The sequence below is a fragment of the Lygodium microphyllum genome, chromosome 8 (assembly GCF_053477565.2).
Source record: "Lygodium microphyllum isolate KBCC chromosome 8, Lygodium_microphyllum_v1.1.10, whole genome shotgun sequence".
In the NCBI taxonomy this organism is placed as follows: domain Eukaryota; kingdom Viridiplantae; phylum Streptophyta; class Polypodiopsida; order Schizaeales; family Lygodiaceae; genus Lygodium; species Lygodium microphyllum.
The window spans coordinates 64179602-64192685 of NC_141142.1; the positions used below are offsets into that span (position 1 = coordinate 64179602).

At 38.7% G+C, this 13084-nt stretch overlaps 1 protein-coding gene across 1 annotated transcript in view; it reads right to left on the reverse strand.

The window, feature by feature from the left end:
- Positions 1–260: 260 nt before the first annotated feature.
- LOC148032391 (uncharacterized) overlaps positions 261–13084 on the reverse strand; it is a 68752-nt gene continuing 55928 nt past the window's right edge. Inside the window, exons 2-3 of the mRNA XM_087683042.1 lie at positions 3361–3479; positions 261–788 (exon numbers count right to left, since the gene is read on the reverse strand). Coding sequence (XP_087539168.1) covers positions 675–788; positions 3361–3479 — 233 coding nt within the window. The 3' untranslated portion in view covers positions 261–674. The remainder of the gene's footprint in view (positions 789–3360; positions 3480–13084) is intronic.

Here is a 13084-nt window from a genome sequence, read left to right on the forward strand (position 1 = left end):
ACAAGCTTAGGAAACAAGGTTGGAGTACTTTAGATGCTTCCAAAGACATTTCCTACCTATGATAAGCTCTAACACGATCAATAACTTCAAATAGACTATGAAAGCATCGCCCAAGAAGCCAGATAGCAAGCCCAAATACTTGTGTAATAAGGGGCCAAAAAATCACCCACCAAAGAAAGTAGGGTTACTCACCTCGAGTAAACAGACATCATCCACTAAACTATGGTCCAAAATGACATGTTGTGATGAAGGCTTCAATTATATATGCTTAACTTCACTATATATTAAGAAATATACTCTCATCTGTGCTTAACTGTAACTACATTTTGCCTTCTTTTGCCTCTCTACTATACGCCTGATTAATATTACAATGTGCAGAGTAGAAAATTAAGATGTGACAAAGACCACCATCCACTCTAATTGAATCTCATCATCAAAGAACTCTAGTTAGATGTTTCAGAGTCCATTGTTTCTACAAGTGTGATGAATGATGTTGAGCCAATTGACAGTGAGTACTCAAGGCTATGGGAACCTTGGCAACAATTTGATAAATTTTAACATACAGAAACTGGCAATATCAATTGCTATCCACTAGATCAGAATGGCTTGGAGCTGAGAATGTATATTGTGTAAGAGAAGGTAAGAATGCAGCCATACAGCAACTATTGTTATACTTAATCATCTTGGAGATGTCCAAATACCTTGTTCCACTCTTCCGAAGCTTCCTCAGGACTTCGGAAGGTCCAAATGTGCTCCGGTTCCTTTTCTTTACGCTCTCTAAGAGTTTTCTGCAGATGCATAAATTCTGTTTTGTCAGGTCTCCCTTTGAAGCCAATTCAGGTAAAGATGTAAAAGAAAAATAACTCACATATTTAGCTCAGTTCTCTCTTGCCATTACAAGCTACCACAGACTGAGAGAACTTGGAAGCAATTAACGATCTTAAAAACAATTTCCTTGACCAAAGCTATGTGAAACCCAAGTTGCATGGCAACCTGTAAAGAGCCAGGCTCGAGCCTGTATGGTGTAGCAGAGTCTCACAGCAACCGGAAGCATTATCATCATAATGTTGAGGTCACAACATGTAGCAGGCTCTATTAGCCTTGATTGTAGCAACACCACACACAGATCACCCTTCACTGATAGCATTTCGCAAAAACCTAGACAAATACTCCCGCAGTCATGAGCAGACAAACTAGAGTCTCATTAGCCATTGACAGTTTCATTAGCAGTGGAAAATGCACAACAATCCCAGAAGTTCTTTGGCGAAATCATCCAAAATACAGCATTCACTACTTTCAATATCAAAGATGAATCATCTTTATCACAGGTGTTTATCAATTACTCATCATAAGCCATCTAATTCCCTTGACGAACTATTTCAAGCATAATGATTTTGAGGAAGAAATACAGAGGTGAGTAAGCAATGCATAGGTTAAAGCCATAAGCTGAGTTATTGGCTGTCAAATGACATTGGAAATAGAATCTCAAAGAGCTGATGAAGACAATGAAGAAAACAATGATGCTGATGAAGGCTGATGCAATGAAAAGCCCCTACACATCACAGTGTGTGACTGTAGTGAGGATGCTAGGAATGTGAACACTGAAGATGGGAGCTACTATGATGGAAGAAGACTAGATGCCCAGCATCCCCTAAGACCTAAAATGGAACAAAATACATCTGGGGTCAAAATAACATGGGCAAGCCCAAGAGGACACTGACCATAAAATGGACAAATTTGGACCAAACTGACCTAAATGACCACAAGGACATCTAGAGAGATTTCCTTTGACATCTCTAGCTGTGAGATCATGCTGTTTGGAGGGCAACAGAGTGGCTATTTTCATAGAAACGCACAAATGAACATGGTAAAGCATTGCTTTATTTTGCAGTTACCTTAAAGCATGTCTGGATCAAGTCCAATCAGTAATTTGGGATTGTCCAACTTGTTAAACAAATGCAACTACTATTTCAAACACACCGGTAACTCGAAAACCATTCTTTAACAGAGTTGCAATGAATAAGGTATGTAAGTCAACTTAGAATTTGTTGAATTGGTTTTAGATTCAGGTTTCGTTGTGAGAATCAAAGAACGAGTGGCTGGGAGGTCAGTAAGTTCTCCAGGTTCAGTATTCACTTAAGCAGAACTTATATCTTCAGTTTTTCCTTCAATAGACTCTAACTGAGCACCACATCTCCAATTCCAAACTTCTATCTTGACCACTCCTCTGTAGCAGACAGTGGTAGTGGACTGTGGCAGGAAGCAGTAGTGACAGAAGGAAAGGCCAGTCAGATGCACTACAAAGAGGTGACAGTTTGAGAAAGGCAGGGTGGGACTAAGTTCTTGATGGAGAGGTGGCAATGTGAGTCAACAAAGGAAATCCTAGTACAGGTAAGATGACATAAAGAAGAATAATCATTACTAGGTCTCCTAGTACGAGGAAGATAGAGTTCTTAGCAGCCCACAACATTCATTGCCCTCTATTCTTCACTCAGTTCTCGTTATGTACCAGGCTCTTTGTTTGATGGTGTTCAGCTGATAATCCAAGTGAAAAGCTTAACTTACCACAAAGGCACTCCAGGACTGGCAGGTGCAGTTTTTCACATCCAGGAGGCACCAAAAATCACATTGACAAGCATAATTGACTTAGGTGTCATGGGGATTTAACCCCCCCTTTCCCAGCTGTTTGTGCAGCCACATTTTCCATTAAAGCCTTTGGACAAGAACATTGCAATATAGTCACAAAGCTTGGTGGTTTCCTACATCATGTTACAGCTTACTTGGATGAGTGGATCTTGTAGCTCCTTGGGGAATATGCATTGATGATAAGTTGTGTTTTTATTCTCCTTGTTTACGCTTCTTTTGGACAACTACCTTGAGGACAGAGTACAAACACGTAAATTCTCTCTGTTGCATGTGTGGACCACTATCTGGCTGCCATTGGTTAGATTGTCAGTGGCCACTTTGTTCAATAGGGAAGCCTAGCTAATTTTCTTGTTTGTGATACCATGCTCGTAAGTCAACTATGACTTTATACTTCTAAAGATAGACATAATTTCCCTTGAAGGGGCTCGATTATTCTGAGTCAGTGTGGTGTTCTGGTGCCTTCTGGGAGCCAAGCAGTATACATAGTGATAAGAAAGAGAGATCTACTAGTATACAGGAAAGAGCAGTGACATTTGTTGGTCTCTTAACCAGGAACTTGGATATCAAGGTTAGTAATCAAATCACTAGGTCTTCTCAGTTGCTTTGTATCTGAGCATGTGATTGAATGGTGTACAAGCAGCTGACTATTTGATTCTCCATAGCCAAAATACCTAACTAATATTTGCAATTCTCTAGCATGAAAGGTGGTGATACCTGAAGTTTTTCCTCTGACAAAGTTTTCAAGTGGAAACAGTCGAAGAGGTTACCCCATTTGCTCCTGCAGTTGTCAAACGTCCCCTCTCTATAATACTCTTTCATTTGGTAGAAAGGTGCTGGGCACACAACCAAGTCTTACTTTTCCCTCCCATAACAGCAAATAAGTTGCACATATTCACAATGGCCATACATCCAAAACAGAAGATACAATCCATAAAGTGTTTTCTGACTTGTCATAACAGATCCACCATGATCAAAAGAATGGCATAGAGAAGTATTAACATTGACCATAGTCATGCTGCTAATAAAAGATTCAAAAAACTCTTGATGGAACAATCACCCTAGTCATATTCACATATAAACATAATATGCACTGTCATGTTACAGTTTTAAAATACACCCAAATCTCATAGAAGCGCTTCTGATTGAAAGGTAATCACTACTTTTGACTCTCAACAATATGTGTTTGATAAAACCAGCCTTCCTCCTCAGAGACGGTAATAACCTGATTGACTAATATTTAGAGCAAGTAATTAATTCACATAAATTAAAAATGCATACTTTACAGGCATTAGGCATAAACTCCCCTATAAATGCTTGCTGTCCAGAACTGTATACAACCATAAACCCTGTGAAAAATGAGCTATCAAGGCTCAAAGCATTCCACAAATTCTCCAAAGCATCCACTTAAGGTCCAGGCACAATAATAGAATCCCCGTAGCATAATGCAAGCCATAGGCATAACAAAACATGCAGTCCTAGAAGTATAACAGCAATTTGCCATGTTCTCACAGTCAAGGGTTGAAGCTCAACATGTCAAAATGGAGTCAAATCCAAAGGATAGATGTGGAGGTGGCTAGCAATCATTGCTAAGGTGTCAAAGACCATTGCAACTATAATATTCCCGCCATAACACTTCATATCAAGAAACAAATTCGGGATTGAAATGTTTTTAAAATTACTCATTGAGTTATCACATAAGTGACCGTATAGAATACCGAATCTTGCATTAAATCAATTCTGCAATCCGACATGAGAAGACGCTTCAATGATCCCAGCCAACAAGAAGCAAAGATACCTCACAAATAATATTACGACAGCTTAATCATAATATTTTCCGCATTATATTTGACTTAGTATTTCTGACTCCATTTAATGCATCAAAGATCGCATTGATTTCGTAACGGCTAGAGAAATTGCAAAAGCCTTAATCGATAGACAAACATGTTGGCCCCGAAAATGGGTCCGTTGAGGATTTTTTTTTTGCTTCTATTGCAAATGGATGGAGTATAACTGAGATTCTCCAATCTTCTCCACTAATCCAAGTGTCTCTTGCCATTAAAACTAACTATCAAGCCTTCAATCCAATTTGCCCCTTGGTTTGCTTGTAGATTGGCCTTTACCTTGCTCCTTGAAAGATAAATTAAGCCCCAAATCTGATGTGGTCAACCGGCCTTTAGAATCTCCTTAAAATCCTTTAATTCCTGCTACTGGAATTTAAGTCTTAGGCCCTCACTTCTGAGTACCATCTTGAGGTGGCTGTCAAACCCTAATCTCTGCTGTAAATTAGGGTTTACACCAAAGATTTTCCAATGTCTCCACCTCTAATGACTCAAATGGCTCAATTTTGCAAAGATAACTTGAAAGATGGCTATAGGATGAGAGAGAATATTGTAGAGAGAAAATTCAGAGTCTCATCGTAGGAAAGGCAAAAAAACTACTGTTGCCCTGCTCAGACAACCATGGGAGTTGCTACCTACAACTTACAACCACCAAAAAGATTGTTGCCCTCTCCTGTATGTTGTCACCTGCACCAAGAGAACCTTGGGCTCTTGTCATCTACATCTGGAGGGCTCCAAATTGCTATCACCTGCTGTAGAACTGGTCCCTAGTGGCTGCAAATCATATCAGTAACATCTCCTTGCTCTCTAAGAGTCTCTTTATCTTTCGTAGTGGTTGAAATAGATTTTCACCAACTTCCAAAAACGTTTTTTCCGCTTGTATGGGCAAGTTTTGCCAAGTGATAGTGTTTTAATCCCATTTTCTAACATTATCCATCTTATTAAATCAATTTTAAAATAATATTTTGAAAATTAATTTAATAATTATTCTGGTACCCAAAAAAAATAATTCCACTAACCGATAATTAAATTGGCTAAACCAATTTGTCTTCAAAGTATCTTGATCAATTATTAGTGCTTAAGCCGAGATGAATTAAGAAAATTTATTCTTGGTCTCTAATATCACCATTGACATTAGTGACCAATAAATTAATCTAGGGTTTAACCACTTACAATCTATACACATGGATTATAACCACTATCAAAAGCACAAGAAATGTATCCACATGCCAAAACCCAACACCATTGTCACCACCAAGACATTGTAATGCATAAACTAAGCATAAACAACACCTCATAGCAATGATGTATCACATGATAGTCATATAAAGCATATATCAACTCCAAACCACATATAACTTATGCAATTGTACTTCTTTTGCATCACTTGTAAATGTACATTACATACCATTCATATATTTCATACATGCCTTGCAAATGTACACCACATCCAACTGTACATTCCATATATTCCATACATGCTAGTAACCTTGTAAATATATAGTTTTAGAGGCTAGATGCAAACCATATACATGTGCATACCAACTCATAGTGACTAGTACACTAAACAGTAATCCCAATGGCAGAAATGTTGTCAACATATAGTAACTTGGATGCAAACAAAGTACATCCGAGATCCACTACTTACTTGAATGTCGATCAATAGGGAAGTGAAGGTGTAACCTCCCCCTTGAGCATCAAGCAATACTTTGAACCTTCTATACTCTGTTGAGCTTGAAAGGGCCCAATTCAAAATCAGCTCTAACTAAAACACATCAAGGCAAAGTGCGTCACTAAGGATAATCTACTAGACTAGCCTCCTCCATCCACTAGCATTTTTTCATGGGTAAAAAAATGCTGAAGCTTCACCAAGAAGCACACAAAGACTTTACCTCTTACTTTACTTGCCTCAAATCCTCCACTAGATTCTAGGCCTTTTTCCCTCTTAAGCATAGTGATACTTTATACTTTCACATTGTAGCAATTCCAACTAATATGCATTGCATCTAGTTAACTAGTCGCTCATGTATACTTGACATACTAGGAGTATCAGATGCATTAGAAAACATTCTTGTTTGCATACTCTTGACCATTGCAATATGACTTTGCATGTGAATTTCCATACTACCAACTATACCAAGATATTTTTCCCATACATTGCATGCATCACTAGCTACATTTTTCCTCATAACCAACACTATATGGAGCATTTGCATAATCAACATTAATACCACGAGTCCCAAACACAATGGACTATATATATGCATTGCCAAACTTGCCACTCTATGCCTCAACATCGTGCTAGCATTGCTATATATAGGGTTATGCATATGACCAGTCATACTCGAATACATTGGGCCTTGTCCACCATGCATCGGTTGCTGCATACCATAAGGACTTGTGCCATACAATCCCATATGCGGTCCTTGACAAACCATAGCATGGAAACTAATGCCACCACCAAGTACCCTAGCTGCCCCATAATTACATACATGCCCTACTATCCAAAAAGCATTGGGTTGGCACTTCTAAGTCGACTATGCATATGTATCAAATGCCCCACTAACGTCATTTGCTTATGACCACATTTGGAACATCATACTGCCATATTGGCTCTTTCTTCGGTGCATCTTGCTATCTTGAAGCTTTTGAAGACAATTTCCTCTTCTTGCCTTTGTTGCCCTCCTTTAAGAGATTCAAAAAGCGCATGAACTAAGGATCATTTGCCAATTGCACAAACATTTCAGCTACTATCCTCAGTCAAATTGATCATCAAATTCCTCTTTCTCTTGCTGATCATCTACCTCTACAGGCCTAAAAGGATCCACATTTTGGTCTAAACCAATATTATCAACTTTTTGTTCATGTTGTACGCCTATTCCAAGATAAGGCATTGCATTTTCCCCTTCATTACATGCATTTTCAAAATAGATACATCATCACTGCTTGATCCAATCTCACTATCTGAAGACATCCTTCTTATAATTGCTCAGCTAAATACAATTTCAACACTAGAACAATGCTTCTGACCTTCAATCACGTGCCTTAAGTCCACCAATTAAAGGGAGTTAATGTTATCCAAACAATGGAGCCTTGAAACTAGTCTTCCTCCTCGGAGAGGGTGATAATTGTTGAGCTAAAAATGCATTAGCTTTACTTGAACAGCCCCAAAACATGCTTAATTAATGAAGAAACCTAGTTTATTTAAAAGAAACGCGATCCTAGAGAGTTTCTGTGTCCCATAAGCACAAAACCACTTGGGAGGGCCCAAACTTTCTATAAATATGTATGGTGCCCTCCATTCAGCCCTTAATCTTGTTTTTTCCCCAAGCATCAAGCAAATGCTACCATACATAGGGTTTTGCATATTTCCAGCTATATCCAAATACATTGGGCCTTGCACACTATGCATTTGTTGCTGCATACCATAGGGATTTGTGCCATACATTCCCGTATGTGGTCCTTGTCCGACCATAGCATGAAAAATCGTGCTTCCACCAAAATATCTTGACTACCCCATCATAGCATGCATAACTGGTTGTCCAAAATCCATTGGCTTGGTACTTCCGTGATGGCCTTGTATTTGCATTGCCCCATAGGTACCAACTGTTTTATTTCATTCGCATATTTGGGAGCTTCAAATGAAGGGTTTGGCATTATCTTCGGTGCATCTTGCTGTCTCGAAGGTGTAAAAGACGTATTCTTCTTCTTGTATTTGCTCTTCTTCTTTGGAGCATTCAAAAATCAAGTAAATTGAGGATCCTTTGCCAATTCAGCAAAGGGATTTGCTGCTGTCCTCATCCGATTCTTGAACTAGTCATCAAATTCCTCTTCACTGTGCTGGTTATCAGCCTTCTTATGCCCTGAAGACCGTGCATCTTGCCCAGCAGTAACATTTACAGCTTGTTATCCATGGTATGAGCCTTATCTAAGGTCAAGCATTGCATTTCCTTCATTCCCATGTGAATGTTCATACTGAGAGGCATCATCAGTGCTTGAGTCCATCTCACTGTATGAAGACATATTGCTGTAATTTCTCAGCTGAGAGTAAAAATTAGCACTAACACAAAGCTTTGGCTTGCAATCAGGTGCCTTGGGCCCACCAAATTTAGAGATTGAGTGGTGTCTCGGTAACGGAACCATGTAACCAGCCTTCCTCCTCAGATAGGGTGGTAAATAACCTGATTAAGCACTATTTACAGCAATTAACAAATTCACAAAACTGAAATGCACACTTTACTATATAACCTTGGACATTGGACACCCTATTGGCATCAAAACTAGCACTCCTTTCGGTAAATTTTTTAACTTAATTGAAGAAGAAGTTGATGTACAATGGGATTCTTCCAATCCCTTTCACTATTCCAACTCCCCTTGCTATTCAAAATGACCAGCAAGTCTTCAATTTGATTTGCCCCTTGATTCAGACAATCAATTGGCCTTCGTCCGCTTTCATGAAGATGGAAAATGCCCCAAATTCAATGATTTTCTGGTTCCTCCATTTGAATAGGCTAAAAACAGCTTCAAGCCTGTTGAATCCAAGTCTTGGAGCTTTCAATTTTCAATACACTTCTTGAGGCTATTGCTAAATCCTAATTTCTACTGCAGATTAGGGTTTACAACAGAGAAATCCGAAATTTTTCAGCCTCTGGTGATCTCAATGTTGCAATCTTTGGAGCAAGGCTGGGAGGTGAGAGAGAATGCTGAGAGAGAAAATTCAGACTTTCTTCGTGAAGAACTAAAGAAAATATGTCATTTATTGCTGCTGCCCTGTCTCAATAGCTTGTAGATGCAAAGAATTGAAGAAAATCAAACATTTACTACTGCTGCCCTGTCTCAACAACCTATAGATGCTGTCACCTACTATTGATTGGTTATCTCCTGCCCCTGGCTGCCTCAGAAGGTTCTCCAATGGTTGCAAATCAAACCAGTAGCATCTCTTCTCTCTCTCTTGCAAGATGAATACACTAAAAATGCCTCTCTCGAACCTCTAAAGATGTTTTTCAGTCTTACATGGACATTTTTGACAAGGGGTAACCTTCCTAAATGGTTTTTCTAGCACTATCCATAATTAAATATTAATTTTGTCTTTAAATATTGAAAATTAATCTACTAATTATTTTAGTGCTCTAAAAATAATTTGACTAACCAATAATTAAATTGGCTAGGCAACTTTCATTCTCGAGTCTCTGTGCCATCTTTGACCATCAGATTGGCATTAGGTACCATTAAATGTCACTTCTCTAGTGTCATCAACTGACACTTATGGCTAAATGAATGACCTAAGCCAACAACTCGCACCAGATATCACCAAGAACCTATGCAACATAATTTATAGCACCTTTTGTATTTAGCATCCTGTGATTTCCTCGGGTCCCGCGCTCGTAAATTTACTCTAATCCTAGTTACACCTTACATGTGCAACATCTACTTAACCATGTGATTAAAAATTAATCCACAAGTTAAGTGAGGTTTCAAAAATACGTCCTTATGACATTTGCAGGGTTATCATTTGTATATATCTTGACCAACTCAATGCTCTTGCTGTTAAGTACATCCCTACTAAAATTATACTTTACTTGTATGTGCTTTGTCTTTGCATGAAAGACAAGATTCCGTACTAGCATGATAGCGCGCTAACTGTCATAGTGGAGGACAGAAACCTCTGTAATACCAAGCTCTCTCACTAGACGTGAAAGTTATAAACCCTCCTTGCATGCCTCAGTGATAGCCATATACTTTGCCTCTGTAGTAGACAATGGAACACACTATTGCAGCCTAGATATCCAAGAGACTGCTCCCCCTGTGAATGTAAACACATATCCTAAAGTAGACTTCTTGCAATCAAGATGACCAGTACAGTCTGCATCTATGAAGCCAACAATAGATTACTTCTACTTCCCAAAGCAGATACACAAATCCTTTGTGCCCTTAAGGGGTCTCATGATACCCTTCACTGCTTCTCAATGTTTTTTCCCAAAATATGCCATGTACCTGCTAACTACTTCCACCGCAAATGCAATGTCAAGTTGTGTAGCAACCATAGCATACATCAAGCTACCAATGGCTGAAGCATAAGAAATCTTGGCCATCTCAACCTTTCCATCATCAGATATATGGCTGTCATCTACACTAAGTTTCACATATGGACGTAATGATACATCAATAGCTTTTTCCCTCTCCATATTGAAATGTTATAAAACCTTAGTAACATACTCCTGCTATGACAAATAGAGAAGACCCTTTGATCTGTCCCTAAGTATACACATGCCAAGAACATGATTAGCCTCACCAAGATCCTTCATATCAAAGCTACTGTGTAAGCTTTACTTCAAAGAGTCCAAGGCATGAACGTCCCCGCCTACAATCAGTATATCATCCACATATAAAACCAAGAGTAAGGCTACCATCTACTACCTCCTTGGTGTATAAGCAATAATCAACTTGAGATCTATGGAATCCCTGAGATTGCATAAATGTATCAAATTTATGATACCATTCTCGTGGTGCTTGTTTTAACCCATACAAACTCTTGTTAAGTTTACATACCATGTGCTCTTTCCCCTTTGCAACAAAACCCTCAAGCTGCTACATATAGATCTCCTCATGCAGATCACCATGTAAGAAGGATATCTTGACATCCATCTATATAAGTTCCATATCTTCCAATGCAATCGAGCACAAAATGGTTCACAAAGTAGTCATTTTGACTACATGAGAAAAGATTTCATCAAAATCAATTCCATGTTCTTGTTTGTACCCTTTAGTAACCAGTCGTGCCTTGTACTTTGACAAAGAACTAGAAGTAACTTTCATTTTTTAAACCCATTTACATGGTAGCACTTTTTGCCCTTTAGGCAAATGCACCAAATCCCAAGTGTCATTTTTCATGAGAGATTCCATCTCTAACAACATAGCCTTATGCCATTTTTGGCTATCTTTTCTATCCATTGCTTCTTGGAAGCATAACGGCTTACCACAATCTATCAACATAACATAATTAACCACATAATTGACACCAGGAACAAACCTATCTGGCTATCTTTACACTCTAGTCGACCTATGGACCCAATGACCAAGATTTCCTGGCTGTTCAACCTCCAAATCTGCATTAACAACTTGTTGTTTTGCAGGTTCAATATGCTATATAGCTGGTTCTGGTTGTTCCAAAGGCATCTATTCTTGCTGAATTTGTGGTACATCATGGGTAATATCTTGCTGATAATTTTCAACATTATTCCTTGCATTTTCAAGGATATTTACAGCAAGTATTTGCTCCTTTCTAACAGGCATTCTCTGTTGTCCTATCAGTACATCCTACCGAAATATAACCCTTTTGATCTCCTGTGCCTTTTTCGGTTGTTTGTGCATGCGATCTTCCCGAAAGATAACATCAATGTTGTGTACTACTTTCCTTTCTTGAGATCCCATAGTTGATATCTCATTTCACCCTTGCCACCATATCCTAGAAAAATACATTTATAAGACTTTGGCTCAAGTTTGTTGCGTTTTTCCTTGCAAATGTGCACAAATGCCTCGCAACCAAACACTCTCAAGTGAGCATACGAAGGTGGCTTGCCCAACCATGCTTCTTGAGGAATTTCCCTCCCAAAGACCTATTTGGTGACCAATTAATTAAGTACATGGCTATCATAACAGCCTCTGCTCAAAATCCTTAAGGTAAAGTAGTATGTGACAACATGGTACCGACCCTGTCTTAAATGGTTCTATTCATATGCTCTGCAACACCATTTTGGGGTGGATTGTTAGGGGCGGTGAGCTCCCTTTTAATCCCTTTGTTGTCACAAAAGTCTTGAAAGGCTTTGGACACATATTCTCCACCATTGTTAGAGCAAAGACACTTTAATGTCTTGCTGGTCTGATTTTCAATAAATGCCAAGAATTTTTTAAATTTATCCAAGGCCTCATCTTTACAACGGATTGGATAAACCCAGACTTTGTATGTGGCATCATCAACAAAAGTAATAAACATTTCTTTCCCCCTATAGATAACCCTAGCATCTAGCATACATTTGAGTGTACCAACTCTTAAGGGTAAAGACTTTATAAAAAAAGATTTTTTATGTGACGTTTGAGTATGCTTACTATAAATATAATGATCACACTATTCAAAATCAACATATCTCACAGATGGCAAATAACCCAAACGAGAAAGTACTTTCATTCGAATTTCACTCATGTGTCCCAACCGGCTATACCACAAAGAAACACTTAGATGCTTGGTTATAGCAACTACATGGTTATGCACGCTAGATATATGCAAAGGATACAAAGTATCACTTTTGGAGCCCCTAGCAACAATGTGAGAGCCCTTACACATTTTTCATTTGCTATCTCAAAAGGTGGTGTGATGGCCTTCGTTATCTAGCTGCCCTGTGCTTATCAAGCTCTTCTTGAGCTGAGATACATGTCTCACATTATGCAAAACAAATATGGAGCCATGCTAAAATTTCAATTTCACACTGCCAATACCTGCAATTTTACATACATAGCTATCCCCAAAGTGAACAACACCACATGCACCACCATTGTAGTCAAAGAACCACTCATGATGTGGTGTAACATGAAAAGACGCACTT